At 40.5% G+C, this 21,263-nt stretch overlaps 1 protein-coding gene across 18 annotated transcripts in view; it reads right to left on the bottom strand.

The window, feature by feature from the left end:
- LOC100117353 (kinesin-like protein KIF13A) overlaps positions 1-21,263 on the bottom strand; it is a 1,179,147-nt gene that overhangs the window by 1,064,431 nt on the left and 93,453 nt on the right. For 15 of the 18 annotated variants that reach the window (XM_031928189.1, XM_031928179.1, XM_031928190.2 and 12 more), the window contains one exon: positions 4,199-4,362. The exons of 1 other annotated variant lie outside the window; for it this stretch is intronic. In XM_031928189.1, the coding sequence (XP_031784049.1) occupies positions 4,199-4,362 (164 nt within the window). Of the gene's footprint in view, positions 1-526; positions 739-4,198; positions 4,363-21,263 lie in introns of all 18 variants that reach the window. 2 more of the 18 variants (XM_032601921.1, XM_032601920.1) reach the window with 1 other exon arrangement.

Raw genomic sequence — 21,263 nt, 5'->3', positions numbered from 1 at the left:
TTAGCAGTCTGTGCTATAAAATTTTATACGATACTCTTGACTTAAATGGTTCAGTTTTACACGGCGCTTAGCGCCTTCGCTACGCTCGGGTGCTTACTGCGCCGTGTAAAAAAAACCATTTAAGTCACACGTATCGTAATCTACTATTAATTGCATGCACATATAGATTTAATAAATAAACAATCTATCAAAAATATTTGAAAAAATGTCATCTTTTATATTTTTATTATCGTTCACTTTTTGAAAAAGCTCTGTTTTGTATTTCTATAATACATGACAAGTATGTTATGTAACTTTTTAAAATAATTTATTAAATATACTATTGTCATTTTGTAAACAAACAAAATAATAGTTCATCATTTCATTCATTAAAGTTTCCAGAATGGGTGTGTCTCCAAGTATGCAAAGTTCGATGATGTCTAAATCATACCCAGCAAGAACCAGGTGACAAACGTGGACCTAAAATTCAAAGGAAAGGACAAAAACTACAACTAGTCTAATAAGTTCAAATAGATCAAGTATTTACCTTTCTTGCACAAATCGTTACTGGCTTGTAACAGGCATTCTAACTCTTGTTCAAGCAGAACTGCACTATCCATCTTTGACTTATATATTTTTTCATCCAGCAGAGTAAGCTTAAAAAGTAGAAAGTCGGGCTTCAATTGTTGCTGATTGTTCTTTTTGACCCCAGTTACTGCTGGTTCACCGGGGTATTCAGTTCAGAGTTGAAGAGGGTATCTATAAAAAACAAGCAAACACTTAGCAAACTTGCAAATACTCTTTTCACCTATAGCAATGCGTGCTCTTTTCACCTATAGCAATGCGTGCAAAGTTTGAAGATTGGAGCAAGAAGATGATAGTAATAATTTTCAACCGAATCTACTATTATAATATTGGAACGAATAATAGATAATTCGTGTGTCACATTGAATTAAAAAAAGTGCGCAAAATATACAAACTTGAAACATATACTGGTCTGGATTAGTAATTGACTCTACTGTAAAAAATTACATCAAAAGCCGATACTTCTTTCAATAATTATAGTATTATGGATAATTCTTACCTAAAATATGTATAATGAGATCATAAAGGCGTAGCAACAAATTACACAGATTTGCTTAAGCGCTGGGAGTGATCATTTTATCGCCACTTTTTAATTTTTCCAAATATTTATTATGAGCATTGCGCTTGAGCAAAAATAGTTGTGAGCCACGACTCTATCCTTGTCATCTTCAACTAATCCAAACAGTTTTTGTTATTTTTTGATAACTACTGGAGTGACTGACAGATGAAATGCTTTTTACATCCAGTACTTCAGTCTGTATAAAATCATTCAGTCTTCCTGACACGGCAATTGCTATTTCTACTACTTTGGATTCTGTACGCATTTTCGAAAGCTGAATCATGCGTTAATGTCATTATTAAAACAGTACGACCACTTCTTTATGAACGCAGAGTATCTTGATTATGAATATGAATTAAAGCTGGCAGTAAAAATGCTAGCATGGATAAAAATACATATTAGTAAAAACACTCACAGTTATTAAAAAAAAATATTTTACCAGTTCCATCATTGACAATGAGATACAAAGACAACTGACAATGGGATACAAATCTTGATTCTTTTATCGATAAACTAATTTTCACTGCTTCTTTATAGTATCCTTGTTGTACCAAGATACGAGCTGAATTTATACTCAATAAATCTGTGTTTTTGATTTATAATGAATTTAACAACAGCATTCACATTTTCAATTACACAGGTATAAAGTGGGTCATGTCAGGCTCCAGAATACATTATAGTTTTGATTACTCAATGAGTATAAGCAGGAACAGCACCTTGTGATGATAGCCAATTTAAGTAGCATGTTGGAACAAATCCATCGCATCTTTTTATGACACTTCTGCACGGCCAGTCCAACAATTAATATAAGTTGGCAATCAATCTTTTGATCACTTAAACAGGCTTCAATCACACGAAATTTGCAGAATTCTTAGTATCAATTGCAGTCTCAACATTTCTAAGCTCTTGATTATTTTTTCTTGATAAGGTACTCGTGATGCAGGATGCTATAAGCACTTTACTGATTTAACGAAGGCTAATAATGGATCGTTTTAGAGTTGAATTATCCAAACTTTGAAGTTTGATCTGAAAAATTTTAGGTTATGACTTATGAACAGAAAGTCTACATACACTCTATACAGACTGCGCAAACGCAGAACATGGAATGCCCGGATTTGGCGCCCAAATGATTGAAATAATTGTGCAACAAATTACTCAACAACTACTGCGAATTGGGTAAAACTGCAATTATTTTCATAACCCGCAGTTAAATTGCGAACAATTTGCATTGATCTAGTAGTTATATAAGTAGCACGAGCCGGGAAAACGGTATATCTACGTTTTGCCACTAGCTAAAAAGTTTTTTATTTTTTATGAAAAATTGAGAGCACCCGCAGTTTTTTTAATTGCAGTTGCTAAAGTTAACAATTCCGCAATTAATGGAATCTTTTTATTGCGATACACGCAAGTTATTTTCGTACTTCACGGACTTGCCACCGGGGCGAAGCTGGAGAAATCAGGAACACGTCCGCTCAGGAGTAGTCGGGGTAGGCGAGTACCGGCTCGAGCGCTCGCGGCTCGCAGCCATCACTCTGCTCTTCCTAGCTGCCGTGCCACGCGCGCGCTCTTTGGTCAACGCGTCGCAACACTATTGGTTCGCGCACCGCCGCAGCGTCCCTGCGGACTGTCATAGTAGATAGCCGCGAAATTAAAACTCTCGAAACATACAAGCAACTTTTCGCTCGCAAACAACTAAGATAACTCCTAGCCGTGTAACCCGTAGTGACTCGCAATACCCCGTCATCAGGGCCCTTAACTCGAGTGGCATCTGTCACCACGAACGCGAGACGCTGTAATTGTTGTTCCCGACGTTCGTGCGGGCGAGCTGTTATCACGCTAATCCTGCTGCATCAGACTCTCACATAAGCAGACCCCACGAAGAGCTCTGCCAACTGCATCAGCTGCCTTACGGTGCGCGGGCCGACTTGAACGCTCTGTCGAGGTGATTTATCGCTGCTGCTGCGCCAAGATTGCTCGTCGTCTTCTCGCGTCTCTCACTTGCAAATCGGTGACGTGCGTTGTGCTATTTGTCCGTCGCGGCCACTGCTCTGTCTCTCGTCGATTACTCGGAAAAATAAACGATACATTTACTCACATGCACTCTCTCTCTCCCTCATTCACACAGCCTTGATACGCTTTACCCCGACGCTCTGAACAGCGTGGTTGCACGGCGAAATTACGCCGTGATACATTACATCGCCTCATACCAAGAATCGAAGACTGGACTAAAAAAATATATAAGGAAGTCACTATTTCACGCAGCTATTCAGCTAATATAGGTGCTTCCAGACTTACCTGTGCCGTTTTAAAATAGAAAACTGCCTAAAATATCCAGTATGTTTGGAACCAAATAAAAATTCCAAACATGTCTTCTGCCACTGCCTAAGGTATCAAAGAGAGAGGGAAGAATTAGAATCCCTTCTGGGATGGGAAACGTGTAATAAGCAATTATACATCAGCCGTCCTCAAGAAGGTCAAAAATAATGAAGTGAAAAGAAGGAAGAGACGAGGCTGAAAATCCATGTAATCTCCCCTATGCGATGCAAAGGAACGTAGGAGCTAGGGTAGAGAATATGAGCGCTTCTTAGACCGATGCTTAAAAACGTAAATAACCAAGTAGAGCCCAAACTCTCCCACTCAATGCAGAGGAACATAGATGTCGGAGTTAGGGCTGTCCAGAGAATGGCCAGACGATTCCGCATGAAACAGGAAAAGATAGGACGACCAAAAAAGAAACAGACGTGCGAACGATACAGAAAGAAGACGAGTTTTATCCCGAACCTTTTATCCCCTTGGTGGATGAAATTTACGAAGATGTCAAACTTCAAAGAACAAGCTCAAAGGACTAACAAAGAGGCTCTCCGAAAGTATTGTTTAACGATGGTACCTGTGGGGATCAGGTGTCGGAGGGCCACTTGCGCAAAGCTTGCTCATCCTACGGCAGTAGGTGTAGTGTATCTTATTCAATAGACTACACCGAATTACAATTAAGGTCAAACTACAAAATATAGGAATTAAAGCTGACTAATAATATTTTAGAACAATTTTCTTATTTTATAATTAAAAATATCATACCTGTTTGTCCGTATGCGAAAATACAAGCATTATATCCTTGAAATGCATTATACAATATGTCACGACCTAAAGCGTTGAAAACAACATTTTGACTAGCATAGTTTTCTGCTTCTGGATCCAAGGAATAAAAACAATGATCAAACGCAAATAATTTTCCTTTGTTTCTGTAATAAGAAAAGAAATTTCATCATTATAAAAATTGAGAAAATGAAAAAAAGAAACGAGTTGGTCTCTTTATTTTACATAAAGACCTAAAAAGCCTACTTAGCTTATGGTACTTATGGGCTACCTTATTTGCATTTTAAACACAAAATATGAAAATCTGAGTGTTTTATCCGGACTCCCGCCACCTTCATACAATAAAAAGATACCCTTTTATAGTAAAAAAGTACCTCAAAAGTTTCAGAATGGGTCTGACCTACTATTAGAAGTTATGTAGTAAACAAACATGATATAATGACTAATAGGTGCTTTTATATGCAAATTTGACATTTATAACTTAGTACATTTTATGTCTATCAATAACAACAAAGTTACGCAGCTAGCTTTGCGTAGTAGAATGATCTGAGTAGTTGGACTTTTTATTGAAAGCTTTAATTATGCATTTTCATTATTTATGAGCGCAACTTGCATTTCTATAAAACAACACACCTTTAATACCAACTTGTGACAGTCAGTTTTGTTAGAGTACTAATATAGGTCAGTTATAGCATATGTACAGAGCTACAAGAAAACTTTTATTAAAAAGCTAAGAAACATTAAAAACAAAAACATTTAGTTTGTTTTTAGTGAACAATGCAGTGTTTAAGGGGATGTGGGAGATGAAAGCACTGTTTTTCTGTTCCATATAACTTTTTGAATAAAGCTTGGAATGAAAAACCAAGACCAGAGCGCCATAGTGTTAAGTTGAGTGAATCACTCTACCGAAAAAAAAATTCCAATCGGACTTTTGGTTTTTGTAAAAGTTGTGAAATACGAGCGGGTGTTTACACGTGTTTATGCGATTACAGCGCCAACCTCAAACACCAATTTTACTTATTAACTTTTTTTAATTTGAAATTTCATCAATATAATGAGCAGAGCGCAATAGGTTTGAGATAAGTGAATCATTCTACCGAAAGAAAATGTCAATACGGCTTTTAGTTTTTGTTTGGCATTTGAAATACTAAATACCCCGTGGCGGATTTGCGAAGCTATAGCTCCCACCTCCAATTAAGAGCTATAAATCCTTGGAAATAGGCATTAATGCAAATAATGCTCAAAAAACTTTGACACCTTGTAACTCGAAGAGAATTGATCGAATCGATCTGAAAATTTACAGCTAACATAGTGGCGACCTCTAGAACATATCCTCTAAGTTTGGGGAAAAGACTGTTTTCACGCACGCGCGTGTGTATGTGTTTATCTGTCTCACAATCTGTGCAACCACGCACCCCAAGCTAATGTAAATTGTCAAATTATGCATAATTTGTTAATAATTAGTGATTATTTTTAGCAATTTGTTCAAATCGAGACATACATTTTACATTCAAATGTCACAATTTAAATTTATATTTATATAACTTCATATCTCATAATCATAAATATTTTTTATTATCGTTTCTTAAACATGTTCCCTCAGACCTAATGAAAGACATTTCTAAAAAATATCAATTAAATGTTGTTAGCAACAACTACAATGTGAAAAATCCCCATAATATAAATTTTCTTAAATTTCTGTCCGAAACGTCATTTTCAGTTCGATTCTTTCAAATTCCTCCAATTCTAATTGAAATTTTTTTTAACTGTCACATGAGTCGTAACATCTAAAAATATTTCTACCGTTTAATTTTTTTTCTTTAGTGCACCAGCATTGCAATATTATAATGTAAAGATAAAATATCGCACTTTCCGGATTTTTAGACGTTAGCTCATTGGTTAGAACTCCCGCTTGTTAATCTCGGAGTCCGCGGTTCAAGCCCACGTCTACTCTTTTTCGCTTTCCGACTCGTCTCCTCTCCGTCCGTTACAATTTGTTGTATACTAATAGTGCAATGTATCATAGACGCTGTTTGGCTATTCACTATGATAATAAGTGTCGAATGGTTATGTATCAGTAAAAAATGTGTAACCTAAATTAGAGGCTAATTTTAGCCATTTTTCATTATGTAAAATACACCAAGAGAATTGGTTATTGTTTAAAAACCTAAAAAACTGGACAGGTAAAAATTGTATTGTGATTCTCGTCTTAGGTGTAAAATATACCATTTTTATTAAGACTAAATATATTTAATAATAAAAAACAATTAATGATATTTAAAAAAAAGGAAATATATTAAAAATAAAATATATATATATATACACTTATATTTAAGCAATAGTTAACACTAAATCATTAAATTAAAATAATAAATACCATTATTAGTATAATCACGTACGCAATTTACCCTGCTGGCTGCCATGCTATAACGCACCGCACGAAACATAGCATATGCTGAAATGAATTACTAGACTAATATACTTTTATATGTAATATATTTTAACTTATAAATTTATATTCAATTTAAATTTTTATATTAGTTTACAATTAAATTTATAGTATCAACTAATAAATAGACAGAACTGACATAGTAAAATTTTATAAACATGCCATAATACGGCAACAGATCCCGTGTTAAGTATATTAGAAAACCGAGTTAAAACAATCATAATGTAATGTATCTATTGTATGACTCTAACAACCAATCGAAGCAGTTCGACAGTTGACATCAATATCTATATTATATCGCGCCTTTTTTAATAATGGTATCTACACTATATTAAAACAATAAAGTGAGCAATTTTGTAAAAATTATTATTTGATGATACATATGTGGCAAAATCATGAATACATTATACGACCACAAAAAAAAGAAGAAGAAATTGCATTTAGTTATTTTTTTTAATAAAAATTGGTTTACAAAAAGTGACCGGGTTATGAAACAATTCACATAAATCAGCTATATTTACATACAGATATAAAATTATATATATTTATGTCATTTTTTTAGTAATCAATTACTAATAATGTATATGTATACATATACCATACAACATAGTAAAATTGATCCAGATATGTCGGATGCTGTAAATAATAATCTTCTCAGAAAAATATAGCAAAAATGTTTATTCGTATTTTTAATCTGAATTATTTTATAAATCATATGCAACACATAGATATATATGTATATTTTACATACATTATCGTCGGTGGTCTTAAAATTAGGTCCAGATGAAAGGGATGCTGGAAATAATCATTTGTGCAAATATGCTCTTTTTTCAAGATATATGTCTGTGATCATGAAATGACGAACATCGTATGTTCATACATATCACAAGATGTAATCTGCAGATTCAGTTTAGATAAAAAGGATATTGCAAATAATAATTTGAACAGATATAATTGTTTTTTTTAAGTTATTTGTTTGTGAATATGAAATGACGAAAAAAAATCATCTTTTTCATTTTATCTGCCGAACAAAGCGGTAGATTGATTTTCAAAAATCAACAAATGGACAATAAAAAAAAGTTGAAAAATTAGAAAATAAGTATTTTTCCCGAATCCAGGATCCAAAAATAGATATGCATGTCTAATTTTATTAATATTGACGGAGTAGTTCCAGAAATATTACAGCATACACACACAGATGACGAAACAGCTGAGTAAAACTGTTGCTAGACGAAGGTTACTAGGTAATAGATACGAAATGCTCCTCAGACAGATCCAGAGGAAAGTAGGTCACAAAGTTGAGCTCTTACTCCCCTGCCCGATGCAGAGGAACGTAGGAGCTAGGGTTGTGTACCTCTAAGTGCTCCTCAGACCGATGTTGAGGAACGTAGGTAACTGAGTTGAGCCCAGATTACCTCACCCGGTGCAGAGGAACGTAGGTGTCGCGGTTGAGTCTGTCCAGAGGATGGCTGGTCGATGCTGCTCGAAGTCGACGACCGGACGATGCTGCAGGAAGCAGACGGCTGGACGATGCAGAATGAAGAAGACGGCAGGACGATGCAGAATGAAGAAGACGAGTTTGATCCTGAACCTCTAATCACCTTGGTGGATGGAGGATGCATGGGAATGTCAAACTTCAAAGGAGAAGCCAGAAAAGGCTAGTTAAGGGGCTTCACGGAAGTATTGTTCAACGATAGTACCTGTGGGGATCCGGTGTCGGAGGGCCACTTGTGCAGAGCTTGCTCTGCCTACGCAACATAAAAAACACACATCCATACGGACATTTTTTAAAAACACTTGATTGAACTTCTAATACACCAAAAAGTATTTTCTAGAAGTTTTAACGAAACTCAAAAATGTATTATTACAAAGCTTTCTCTAGGAGGAAGCTAAAAGTATTTTTCCATCTTATCTTATCACATCATATCACAAACTATATTAAAATGATAAATTATATACTGACATATTTTATGCAAAAGAAGTAATTTTCACATATTTCATTCTTGTAAAACCTGCTCCACAATGGAAAGTTATGAATAACATATACGATCCGTGAGCGAAGGGAGCGTTATTTGCTAGTATACATACAATGTAATGATTCTTTTCGATTACATAAGGACTACAGGATATCCAAGGGAAAAATAATATATGGGAGTTAAGGTAAAAGAATAAGTATCTTTATTATATTCAATCTGTCTATTAGAATTACTACCGACTGCAATTAAGAGTCGCAATTAGGTAGCAATTTAGATAGCATATAAAAAGAGCTGATGTGTGGCTCTCTAGACGTTTCAGCGCCGACTGCCGATTATAAATCATAAGGGTCAGTCGGGTTAATTCGGGTCGCCGCTGATTCTCGAACCACCGTGCAAATGTCTCTCTCTCTCTCTCTCTCTCTCTCTCTCTCTCTCTCTCTCTCTCTCTCTCTCTCTCTCTCTCTCACTCTCTCTCTCTCTCTCTCTCTCTCTCTCTCTCTCTCTCTCTCTCTCTCTCTCTCTCTCTCTCTCTCTCTCTCTCTCTCTCTCTCTCTCTCTCTCTCTCTCTCTCTCTGAAGAAACAGGAACGGGGGAGGTGTGGCCCTCTATATACATCACTCACTGACTGCAAACATATTATCATCCTCTAATGGAGCTTGATCCGGCAAGCCAGGCAAACCGGAGTACCTTTTCTGTGAGGTCTCTGCGAAGGGAGTTTCACACATCTTTGTGGGAGTCGTGTATCGTCCACCACATGCCCCTTTTATTCAGGATAATAACTTCATTGAACAGCTGACTACTTTTATACACAACTATTCCACAAAGGTCATTATGGGTGATTTCAACGCTGACCAACTCTCCTCATCCGAAGATGCCAAGTTCATCAAGGCCTATATTGAGGAAAACTCCTTATTGTCGGTCCCTTATGGTGCCACGCACCATAAACAGGACTCCGACACCTGGCTTGAAATCTGCTTAATTGATGAGCAGGATCGCCTGCTATCACACTACAAGACTGATAGTCCTTTCATCAACGGACATGACCTAATCACTGCCACTTTCGACGTACAGATCCCACGCTACGTACCTAAAGCATACTCTTACAGAAACTACAAGGGAATCTGTGCCGAGAAGCTAAGGGACTTCCTTGGCACATGTGACTGGTCATCTCTCGCTACGTCATCACTCGACGAATGCATCACCCTTCTTAACGCTAACTTAACGAACGCCATAAATCGTCTCGCCCCATCACGGACTGTTACTCCAAGACGTAAACGTCACCCGTGGTTTACCACGGCTTTTCGTGATCTCTTGACTGAACGGGACAGACTTTACAGAAGGATTCGCAGAACTCGTCTACCTTGTGATCGATATTATTATAGAGTACATCTCGTGCAAGCACTCCTATTTCCAATCATCAACTACTGCTAATTGGTATACTGTGACCTGACCCAAAAACTTGACACAAAACTCCAGAGACTCGTAAACACGGGAATTCGATACATCTATAGTGTAAGGAGGGACGAGCACATCACCCCCTACAGGCGTGAACTGCAATGGCTTACAACTGCCGGACGTAGAAAGTACTTTGCAGCCTGTTTTCTACGAAAACTGCTTAACACAGCTGTGCCTTCCTACATCTTGGCCTTTTTTGACTTTCACGTCGCGCACAGGCCTGTGAGGGGGGAGGTGACGCCTCTGGAGATCCCGACTTTCAAGACGGAGACGCTGAAAGGTTCATTCCATATAAGCGCCTCATACCTCTGGAACTCGCTACCATCACGCCTTCGCAACATGTCACACGTCAAACAATTAGCTAAAGAATATTTTTATGCACTTGAAAACTCATAATCATCTCACAAACACTTACACTCCTCCACTCTATATATATCCTTTCACATTCACTCTATATATATCATCTCTCACACACACACAAATTATAACTGGTTTTACTTTATACTGTTATTTTGAATTGTACAACACAATGTACAGAAATAAAACTTATTTAATCTAATCTAATCTAATCTCTCAGTCTCTCTCTCTCTCTCCCCACACACACTTTCTAGACTCTCTAGACATCTTCACTCTCCTCACTTTATAATCCTTTTCTTTCTCATTATCTGCGCACGCATTCCCTCTCCTCTCTTCCCTCACAAGGTTACAATTTTTAAAACTATTATTTTAATGCACATTTGCCGTCCCGTCGTCTTACAGTCTACTATGTGTACTGACTAAAAACAACTTGTTGATTACTTAACGATCATTCCCCACACAAATATGCACATTTATCGCCTTTTTAATGGAAACAAAGAAATTTAATAAAACGCTTCATCCATACGGAAAAGTTTATGATAAAAAAAGAATCGTCAAGCCAATATGATTTCAAAAATACTTATTATTTTTCCGCCGTTTTCCGCTTAATGGTCTTGAGCACCAAGTGCCATTTGCTGGTCGTCGGAGCAGCTCCAGGAGTTGTCATTGCGGCGCTCGCCAATTGTAGCGAACCACTGTAACGGGAAAAGAAGGAAGACCTTGTCGTTTATTGTCGACTCATTATGAAAAAACAAGGGTATGAGGTCTTGGAGAAAGCATATAGTTGCTATTGAGGAGGCTGAAGTACGAGTCGAACAACCGTAGATGCGGAGGTCGGCATTGCACGGGGTCGTCGTCGAAGACGAACTCATAGGTTTTCCGTGGATCCCAATGCCCAGTTTCCAGTCCATCGATATAAACCAAGATGTTCGCTGATGTAGAGCACGCTGTTGTTTACTCTCTGGATTCACACGTCGTGTTTTTGATAATCCACGCGAGTGCTTGCGTCAAGTCCTGGCAGGTGCTCGGCGCTCAAGTATTAGACACATTAATTTTGTCGAGACATTTATCTATGAAGACAACTAGACAACTTCTAGCTTGAAAAATCTACTCCTCTTTCCTCAGAATCTTTGTGTAGATAGATGCTCACTCCGTGCGTTCGGCTCTCTGCAACTGCGATTCGTTTCGCAAAAGGCAGCGACGCTTAGCGGACACCTCTCACACTCTTTTACTATTAGAGTTGCACATAACTAATATGTGCTGGAGACATTTGCGGCGTAGTATAGTATATTGCACTGATTGCTGAAGATAACCTTATGTAACCTATTATCTCATAACGTATTCTTGTATTTTTGTACTTAAAAAGATGAGAATCGCATGGCCAAAATTTAAAGAAATTATCGCAAATTAATTTTTAATCATAATTATTCTGCTAAAAGAGAAATTTTTTAAGCAAAATATTATGATGATTGGAAAGTTCACATTAAAATCTTCAAGATACATTACTCAAACATAAGCATCTAAGACATATCAGACATGAAATCATTGGAGACAATAAAACGCATTTAGGTTAAAAAACAAATTTAAAGTATAATAGGGTATGCGACGTTGCAAACGTCGCAGCCGCGTCGATACGAGGAATCTCGTTCGATGCGGCCAAGCTCTGAGTGCGCGGAAGAAACAAGCGAGTTGGATTGTTGTTGTCGGTGCCAGCCTGACCTAGAGTTCGAGGAACGGGCCGGCTAACCGTCCACGTTAGCGCGAGAGTGAGCATCGTTGGCGCGAGAGTGAGCCTCGACGGCGCGCGCGCTGATTGGTCCTCCGTATGTCGCGAGCCAATCAGTGGGCGCCGATGTGCGACTCGCTATCCGCGCGGACTGCCAGCCAATCAGGCGCGAGGAAGATGCGCGGGCCCGACGAGCGCGAGTGGAGAGTGAGCGCGAGAACGAGCGGGAAATCGGGGAGTTCTCTCACGACTGTCGACGGAGTACGTCGACGTGCGAGAGAGATACGTGGCCTCCTCTGTTGCGAGGAGAATCGGGAGAGTCTCCCGAGGTTGTGCGAGTGTGCGAGAGTGTGAGAGAGTCACAGGTGCAGCGCGTTGGCACGAGCAAGTGCCGACGCCCGGACGAGCCAGCAACCATCCGCACGAGAGGAAGGAAGCTAGCCAGTCCGCCATCATTGTCCGGAGGACCAGAGCAACCAGCAGCCTTGGCGTGGGAGAGCCGAGGAAGCTAGCCGTCACCAGGTCCACGAGAGTCAGGGAGGCGCCGGCGGGAGCACCGACGGACGTCCACCAGGGAGAGAGCGAGTAAGAAAGTATTAGAGAGAGAGAGAGAGAGAGAGAGAGAGAGAGAGAGAGAGAGAGAGAAAGAGAGAGAGAGAGAGAGCAGTGCGAGGAGACGCGTGTGCGTGAGATAGAGACAGCGCGAGAGAAAACCCTATAGCTGCGCGGCTGCAGCAGGTCGGGCTTGCCACAAGCGGGAGGCATAGCCCGCGCGCGAGAGAGAAAAAGAGAGAGAGAGAGAGAGAGAGAGAGAGAGAGAGAGAGAGAGAGTCAGCCGTCAGCGGACTAGACCTGGGCCTGTGGCCAGCCGTCTGCTGCACGAGCGTGGCTCGTGTTTGAGCGTCCCAGCGTAAGCCCTGCGTGGCTAAACTGTGCGCGGGAGGCACTACAGCCAGCGTGTTGTAGGGAAGGGCTGGGCGAAATACATGTGCAATAAAACTTAACCATTGTGTGTGATCATTTTCCCCTCTCCCTAGCGTTCTCCCAAACGTGATGATCGCGGTCAAATCCTACGTTTAGAAAAATCCTAGTGCATGCGAGGCTCTAGGTGTTGCGCACCTGTGTTGGGAGGCACAGCGTCGCAATTGGCATCCCTTGTGGGGATTCGCGATCATCGAAAGGGAGAGGTAAAGTGTTTTCGCGAGTGTTAGTGTAAAGTGCGCGGAGTGTGAGCGACGGAAAGATGCGCAGCGGGCCACGAGGCAAGCTGCTGACGTCTTTTCGTGTGGAGAGAGACGGCGAAGAGAGCTCAGCGATCAGTCGTCAGCTGTTGAAGTCGCACCATATTGTGCGATGAATCAGCTGACGAAACGGCCGTTTGTAGTGGGACTCGGAGTAGAGCCCAACGCTAAACGTGATAGCGTGGGAGGCTCTACCGTGTCCCCACGAGATGTGCTGCGACGCGTGCGCTCTAGCGACAGCGAGTCAGCCAACGGCGACGACTGGCACACAGTTAGTCATAAGCGTCGTCGGCGGGGCTCGCGAGTAAAGCTTTTAGACGGAAGTCGGAAGCGAGGAGACTCCTCTCCGTCTCTTTGTCGAGTGACAATGAGAGCCAAGAGAGATTTTCGAGTTTGTGCTCGAGTGAGAGAGACAGTGTGTATACTGTGATCCCGAGGTGCGAACGGCCAGGTTACTTGCGGTTGTCCGAAAGGACGATAGCAAGAACCGCGGCCTGCGCAACCTCCAGCACAGTCAGTGACGTGGCCGAGGGAGATGTGTTGCGAGGAGGCTCGGGCTCAAGCATAGACGTCAGCGTAGACAGCGGCTATGCGAGCCGAGTGAGTGTCGATCGCAGCGAGAGAGACGCTCGTGTGAGAGAGTTGGAAGAATGCGGACTCACTCTTGAGGATGCGAGAGCTCGAGTCTTTGAGGAGGAGTTTTCTGTAGCTTGGCGAGAAGTTTACGAGGAAGCTCTCCTGGAAGCTCCAGCGAAGCTGCGGGACGAGTTAGCCACGCTAGAGCATGAGCGGCGGCTGCAACGAGTCCGTGAGGAGGCGAGGGAGGCGGCGCGAGAGCAGGTACGGGTCGAGGCGATAGAACAGATGCGTAAAATGGAGGAAGAGCGAATAGGGCGAAAGCCATGTTTGCGAGCCCCAGTCAAAACGACTGATTCAGTTCGCCCAGCTACTCTAGACCAGCTGAGAGGCAGACCGTCTGTGTTCACGAGTGATATTGGTGACGCGGACAAAGAGTTGCTAGAGCCAGAGCGCGAAACGGTACGGCGCCGCGTCTCTTGGGGCAACTCTGGAGGTCGGCCGAGTATGCAACGGAGCTGTGTGAGCTCGGGTGAGGAGTCGGAGGAGGAGAGTGGACAAGGAGAGAAGAGTGCGGAAGAGGAGTCGGAGGAGGAGAGTGAGAGGAGAGAGAAAAGTGCGTCGAGAAAAAGACGGAGACAGAGAGGTTTGCTGAGCAGTGACAGCGAGCTCGAAGTTAACTTGAGCTGCGAGTTTAACTCAGCGAACCTGACGTCATCCGAACGCCGGAAAAGATCAGCCGACTCGCTCAGGGCTTTGGAGTTCCTGAAGCATTGGGAGCTCCAGTTCTCGGGCGAGAGTGATCACGAGGAGGCGGAGGAGTTCTTTGATCGACTGTGTGAGTGCAGAGTAGCGTTAGCGGTGCCAGACCGCGAGCTGCTAGCGGTGTTGCCGTGCATTTTCAAGTTGCAGGCAAGCGGCTGGTATCGGGCGAAGAGAAAGAGCCTGCGAACATGGGAGATGTTCTGCCGGACCTTTCGTCGCCGATACATGGTTCCGTATTGTCGGGAGGATTTGGAAGAAGATCTGCGCAAGCGAACGCAGCACAGAGAAGAGAAGATCGCGGCGTATATCGCGAGTCTTCAGTATCTGGCTTCGCGCTTTCGCCGACCTCCATCCAAATGTGATTTGCTTCGTATCGCATATCAGAACCTCCTTCCGGAATACCGGAGAGCTATTGGCGAAAAGTGCGTCAACAGCTGGGAGGAGTTGGAGAGGTACGGCCGACGCTGGGAGCGGCTAAAAGAGTTAGATAGCCGTTACGCACCTCCGCTGCCAGCGGAGAAGATGCGCGTTCCCGGTGCGGCGTACAAGGAGGAAGGAGAGACCCAGAGAGCCGCTGCAGTCGAGAGGACAGAGCATGCAGGCCCTGGTGACGAGTTGCCTTCTATCGAGGTTGAGGAGAGAACGAGTGAGAGAAAGAGAGCTTCAACGAGGAGAAAGAGAGCTACCGTATGGCGCGGCCTGGTGTGTCCGACCGCTAATGCCGTGGCTCGAGGGGAGAGGCGAGGAGATGGTGCGTGCTTCACCTGCTGTAAAGTGGGGCACCGGGCATTGAATTGCCCGGAGATGATCTGCTGGGCATGCCAACAAAAAGGACATTCACGAAGGGAATGTCCTGCGACGTGCGAAGCGAGGCCGCGAGCGCGTACCACGTGACGCTACAGGTTACGGCTTGGGGGCTAACGTGCAGACGCGAGAGAGAGAGAGAGAGAGAGAGAGAGAGAGAGAGAGAGAGAGAGTGAGGGAGAGAGAGAGAGTAAGGGAGAGAGAGAGAGAGAGAGAGAGACAGCCGTCAGCGGACTGGACCTGGGCCTGTGGCCCGCCGTCTGCTGCACGAGCGTGGCTCGTGTTTGAGCGTCCCAGCGTAAGCCCTGCGTGGCTAAACTGTGCGCGGGAGGCACTACAGCCACCGTGTTGTAGGGAAGGGCTGGGCGAAATACATGTGCAATAAAACTTAACCATTGTGTGTGATCATTTTCCCCTCTCCCTAGCGTTCTCCCAAACGTGATGATCGCGGTCAAATCCTACGTTTAGAAAAATCCTAGTGCATGCGAGGCTCTAGGTGTTGCGCACCTGTGTTGGGAGGTACAGCGTCGCAGGTAACGCTGCTCCCCGACGGCAGTGTATAAAAAACTTATTCTTGCCATCCGGGCACTACCGCCCCCTTGATCCTTTTTGTTTACAACGTTTTGTATCAATAATAAATTTCATCGCATTCAATTTAACAAACAAATCTTATCTCGCATTTAATTTTTTTTATTTTTATACTATACTTCCATACATTGCATACTACTTATTCTCAATTGTATAGAAATCATACGACACTGTTTCACTTAACAGAAGAAAAATTTTTATTTACTCTCACTACACAATTTATTTATTTTCCTTATTTCATTTAACTTATTCTCAGTCTTTTTTCTTATACTATGGAGCGTGTCTTCTCGCGTACCACGATCTAGTCTCTCTAAGTTCATTAAGAACAACGAATATATATATTTATTTATTTATTTATTCACACTTTTTTTCACTATTCACTCACTTGCCACTCTTTGTTGCTCTTCGGGCTGGTGGTTCTGGATGACAAGGTTGGCTGGACTCAGTTGCTCCGATTTCTCCGTCTCCTAAGCCAAATGAAACTCCTGCAGTTGCTTATGCAATTAGGCTATAGAATATGCATGATAACTTTTATCATTATTCAGATCCCGCTCTACCTGCATCAGCTCCTGCCGGATATCTCCAAAGTCTTGACAGACGGAGTTGTGCGGATGTCCGTCCTCCTTTGCCGTTGACGTCTTGGGATGTTGGACTGCTGTGGATGTCGCTTTGCCACTAGGACATTATCTGGGTCTTCTTTTCCTCCTGAAGAGTCCAGGGATGAGGGCTTTGTCATCCGGTGTGATTAGGTCACCCGTCTGGCTGGTCAAATTTTCCTTGACTTTCTTGTTTCCGGATACCTAAGGCTTTCCAGAAGTTCCTAACAAGATACACCCATTGACAATCTCTGGGCCCGCCAGCTCATTCACCTCAGCTAATAGTTTAAAAAACTCGTCCTGTATTTCGACCTTTTCTTCCTGCAAGTCTAGGACCAGCACGTCTTCTTTATACTCCATTAGATGTTGCTTGCAGGAAAGTGGCAGACAACTAATGCTTTTCCTGATTTTTCGAATAGCTCCCTGCAAATTCTCACTTCCTCATGAGTATGGCCTATCCGTGGGGTGTCAGTGACCAGTGACCAAAACAAACACTTTGTTTGTCTTTTCTGGGTTCGTCTCCTTCTCATTATATTTGAGATTTATTTTCTTGAAATTATATTTTTCAACAAAACTGCGCATGTTGATCAATGTTGTTTAGTAGCAAAACCACGCATGCTATATAAACATGATTTTCTCCTTGTTTTTACGATGGTTTTTGTTTGACAAAACTGCGTATGCTCTACGTTCTTCATTGTATTTTATTAATAAAAAGGATTTACAAGGAAGGAATTTCGGAACTAGGATGGTTTATTAACCCCCTTTTTTGTTTCTCCCTCAATTGATTTATCTATGCCAGGCCAGCATAGCATCATATAGCTCCGAGCAAACGGCAAGTTACACCGCGTGCATAGACCTACGGAAATAAGAGCCGAAATCCCTGCCGTCTTGTGCTCTCGCCCCGGTAGAGTCATCGTGGCTTCTATATAGTCTCTAGAGCCGCGTACAGTGTTTCGAGTGCACATTCAGTGCATCTTATACTCCAAGCCTTATTCCTCTTTTTCTTTTGTTGTTTGTTTATTTGTTGTTGTTTTTTTTTCTTTGCTAGCCTAACTAGTTAAATTTTACGGGCATCTCTATACGGCGCTTGTATTTTTTCAAGTCATCCGCATGAAATCTCCTTTTTTCGAAGTTTCTCTACTGTTTCCCATTAACGCCGGTTTGCTATCGACGGACGGGAGCCCTTCGCCTATTGCACGATGCAGACTCTTAAACCAGAAAACAAGGAGTTTTGTCTATATCTTGCACACAGAGATTGAGTGTTTTCTACGCACTCAATACGCGATGCGTACAGAGGGATAGCACTCGCGATCAGTTTCGTACTGTCGCAATCAATTTAGTATACGTTGTCTGTATGAGTGCACGAATGCAGTTGCACAAGCGTTACACACACACACATATATATAGATATATGTGTGTGTGTATATATATTTGGTGTAGGTATACTTATGCTGACAGTCTACATAAGTCCCGCTGTGTATGTACTTTTTGTCAGCGTAAGTCCTAATTCATATATAAGTAGTATTTATATGTCCACACAAGTACCTTTTTGCTAAAGCAATTATCACTCGTTTTATGCGGACGTCTGCATAAGTACCCTTGAGTCTGCATATATATATATATATATATATATATATATATATATATATATATATGTGTGTGTTTTAAATGGGACATTACATCTCGATAACAAATCAGGTACGACGTTGTCCTTACCCATTACGTGCTCGAATTCGAGATCATAATCTTGAATAGCCATAATCCACCGGTGTATTCTCGGACGTATAACTCTACAGCTGAACATTTATATGAGTGCTTTGTGATCAGTCTCTACCTGCACTTTAGCCCTTCTCAAATAATCATCGAATTTCGTGATACTGAAAACAATGGCTAAAAGCTCCTTTTCAGCCGTGAAATATGCTAGTTCACTGTTCTTCAAAGTACGACTGACAAACTTAACGACTTTTTCCACCCCGTTTTCATCTACCTGTGACAGGGCTCCTGCAATTACAAAGCCACTGCTGTCTGTTATCTCAGAATATAAGATTTAGTGGGGTCTGGGTGTGACAGTGTTGTATTCTTCATAAATAATGCTCTCATTTTTTCAAAAGCAGTATTTTCACTCTCCCCCCTCCACTCTCACTCTCGACCCTTTTTTAACAAACGGAGTAATTTTCTTGATCTAAAGCGTAAATGTTGTTTTTGTCCTTCGGTTTGGTTCCTGTACCCTGGTGACCAAAATTAGTTACGTTATTTTTTGGCCCGTGCGAAGTTCCTGCGGGATCGATTGTCTGATGCGGAGCCGCTGTCTAATTTCCTTGGGTTTTTAGGTACGACCGCGACACGGAAGTGCCTTATAGTTTCATGTGCGAAAAATGTGTGAGATGCGATATCTCACGCAATTTTCGACCGATCGGGCTGAAATTTTAGAAGTCTCATTTTACAAAAGCTAAAAAACTATTTTAATCAATCGGGCTCAAAATTTTTTTGGGAACTCGTCTCATAATAGTATGCTGACGGTCCTATTTTGGGCCTGATTCCTAACATATATACAATATGCGGCCACCTTCAAAAATCGTTAAAAACGGTTTTTGGGCTGTAACTTTAAATCCAAGCATTCTACAAAAAAAAGTTAAATGGAAAAGTTGTAGATCGTTGAAATATAACTTTTTTCTATTGACACCAAATCATGAAAATACTTATAACTCGAGTTAACAGCCCAAAATCGATTTTTTACAGCTAAAAAAACAATTATTTGCCATAAAACATTACGGATTTACGTTTTACATGAAAATGTTAAATGTAAAAGTTGTAAACATTTTCAAAATACAACTTTTTATCGTGGCAAACATTTTTTTTTAAACACTTTTTGACATACACAACCCTAAAAGCGATTTTTTGATACATAAATTCAATAATAACTTCGAAGTGACCAGAATGATGTATATTTGCTAAAGTACTTCCAAGGGGTAAATCGGAAATTAATCGATTTAAAATAAAACCTTTCTCAAAAAGTAAACGGTAGTCTAGTATAAACTGCTTTTTATTTATTATTAATTTTTTATTTGAGAATGATATAATTCATTCAATTAATTATTTATATAAGTGACAAACTATGGTAAAAAAATATATGAAATCAAGAAGTTGAATGTCAATTACGTATTTGGAAAAAACTTATCAAATTATTCTTTAATACAATTTATAATTTCATTGTTTTCCCAACATCATTGTTAATTTACTGGCGGTATTCTACACTGCTAGGAACATACAATTGATAAACCCGTCGCTTAATAATTTTACGGTGACGTGAAAAGAATAATTTTTTAATGCTAATTTTTCATTTTTAAACATTTGCCTTAGTATTAATAGTGTTGTGTTTCACTAAATCGGCAAGATATTATAACTTTATTTGACAATGTTATTAATTTTTATCTAACCAAACAATTCACATAACGAACTATGAACTGACGGGTTTATCAAGTATGTTTATAGTAGTGTACTGTTATAATACCGTCAGTAAATTAACAATGACGTTGGGAAAACAATGAAATTATAAATTGTATTAAAGTTTAATTTGATACGTTTTTTCCAAATACGTAATTGCCATCTAACTATTTGATTTAATATATTTTTTTCCATAGTTTGTCACTTATATAAATAATTATTTGAATGAATTATATCATTATCAAATAAAAAATTAATAATAAATAAAAATCAGTTTACACTAGAATACCGTTTACTTTTTGAGAAATGTTTTATTTCAAAGATTTCACAAATTTTAAAGGGTAATCAATAATTATAATAAAAACTATCCTCGATAGATATATTACATTATGCCTCACTAAATTATAAGAGAATCATTAAAATGTTGTTAAAATAGTGAGCATTAGTTTTAATTCGAAAGCAACCGTCAAATAAGATTTGTAAAATAAATGGATATACACCCTAGAATCTACCACCACAGCAATACCTACAACTAGTATCCACACATACCTCATAAACTACGGAGTGATGAGTAACCCCTAAAACCCTTGAGTAACGAGTTTCGACTAATTATGCTACAAATTCCCATGCAACTTTTGGAAACGACGTTAATGATACTGTCCACCCTGGGCACCACGTACCTCGGAGGCTGTTGTCGTCGCGATATTCGTGTTTAGCGACCCCAAAAACCCCTGAGTAGCAAAGCTGGGCACATATTAATAAATACTATGCACCGAATACGTCATTATATTATATAAACATTCTAATTATAATTCGGTTTGATTTTTCGTTCCAAGTTTCGAGGATAAGAACGGAAGTTAAGAGAAGAAAAAAAAAAAAACACAACACAAAATTTTGGTCAGCTATAGAATGATAACGGAACGTTCAGTTTTTACGAAACTTTTTTCAAATAAAAGATCTTTTAATATCTTGGAAAGTAACATTGATTCACCTAATAAAATAACGTATTTCGATAAGATATAAATGTTTGAAAATTTTGTAGAGGTCAGAAAACTCAAAGAGAGAACAAA

The sequence above is a fragment of the Nasonia vitripennis genome, assembly GCF_009193385.2.
Source record: "Nasonia vitripennis strain AsymCx chromosome 4 unlocalized genomic scaffold, Nvit_psr_1.1 chr4_random0004, whole genome shotgun sequence".
Taxonomy (NCBI): domain Eukaryota; kingdom Metazoa; phylum Arthropoda; class Insecta; order Hymenoptera; family Pteromalidae; genus Nasonia; species Nasonia vitripennis.
The sequence above is the reverse complement of the archived record's forward strand: the minus strand, read 5'-3'. Positions and strand labels throughout refer to the sequence as shown.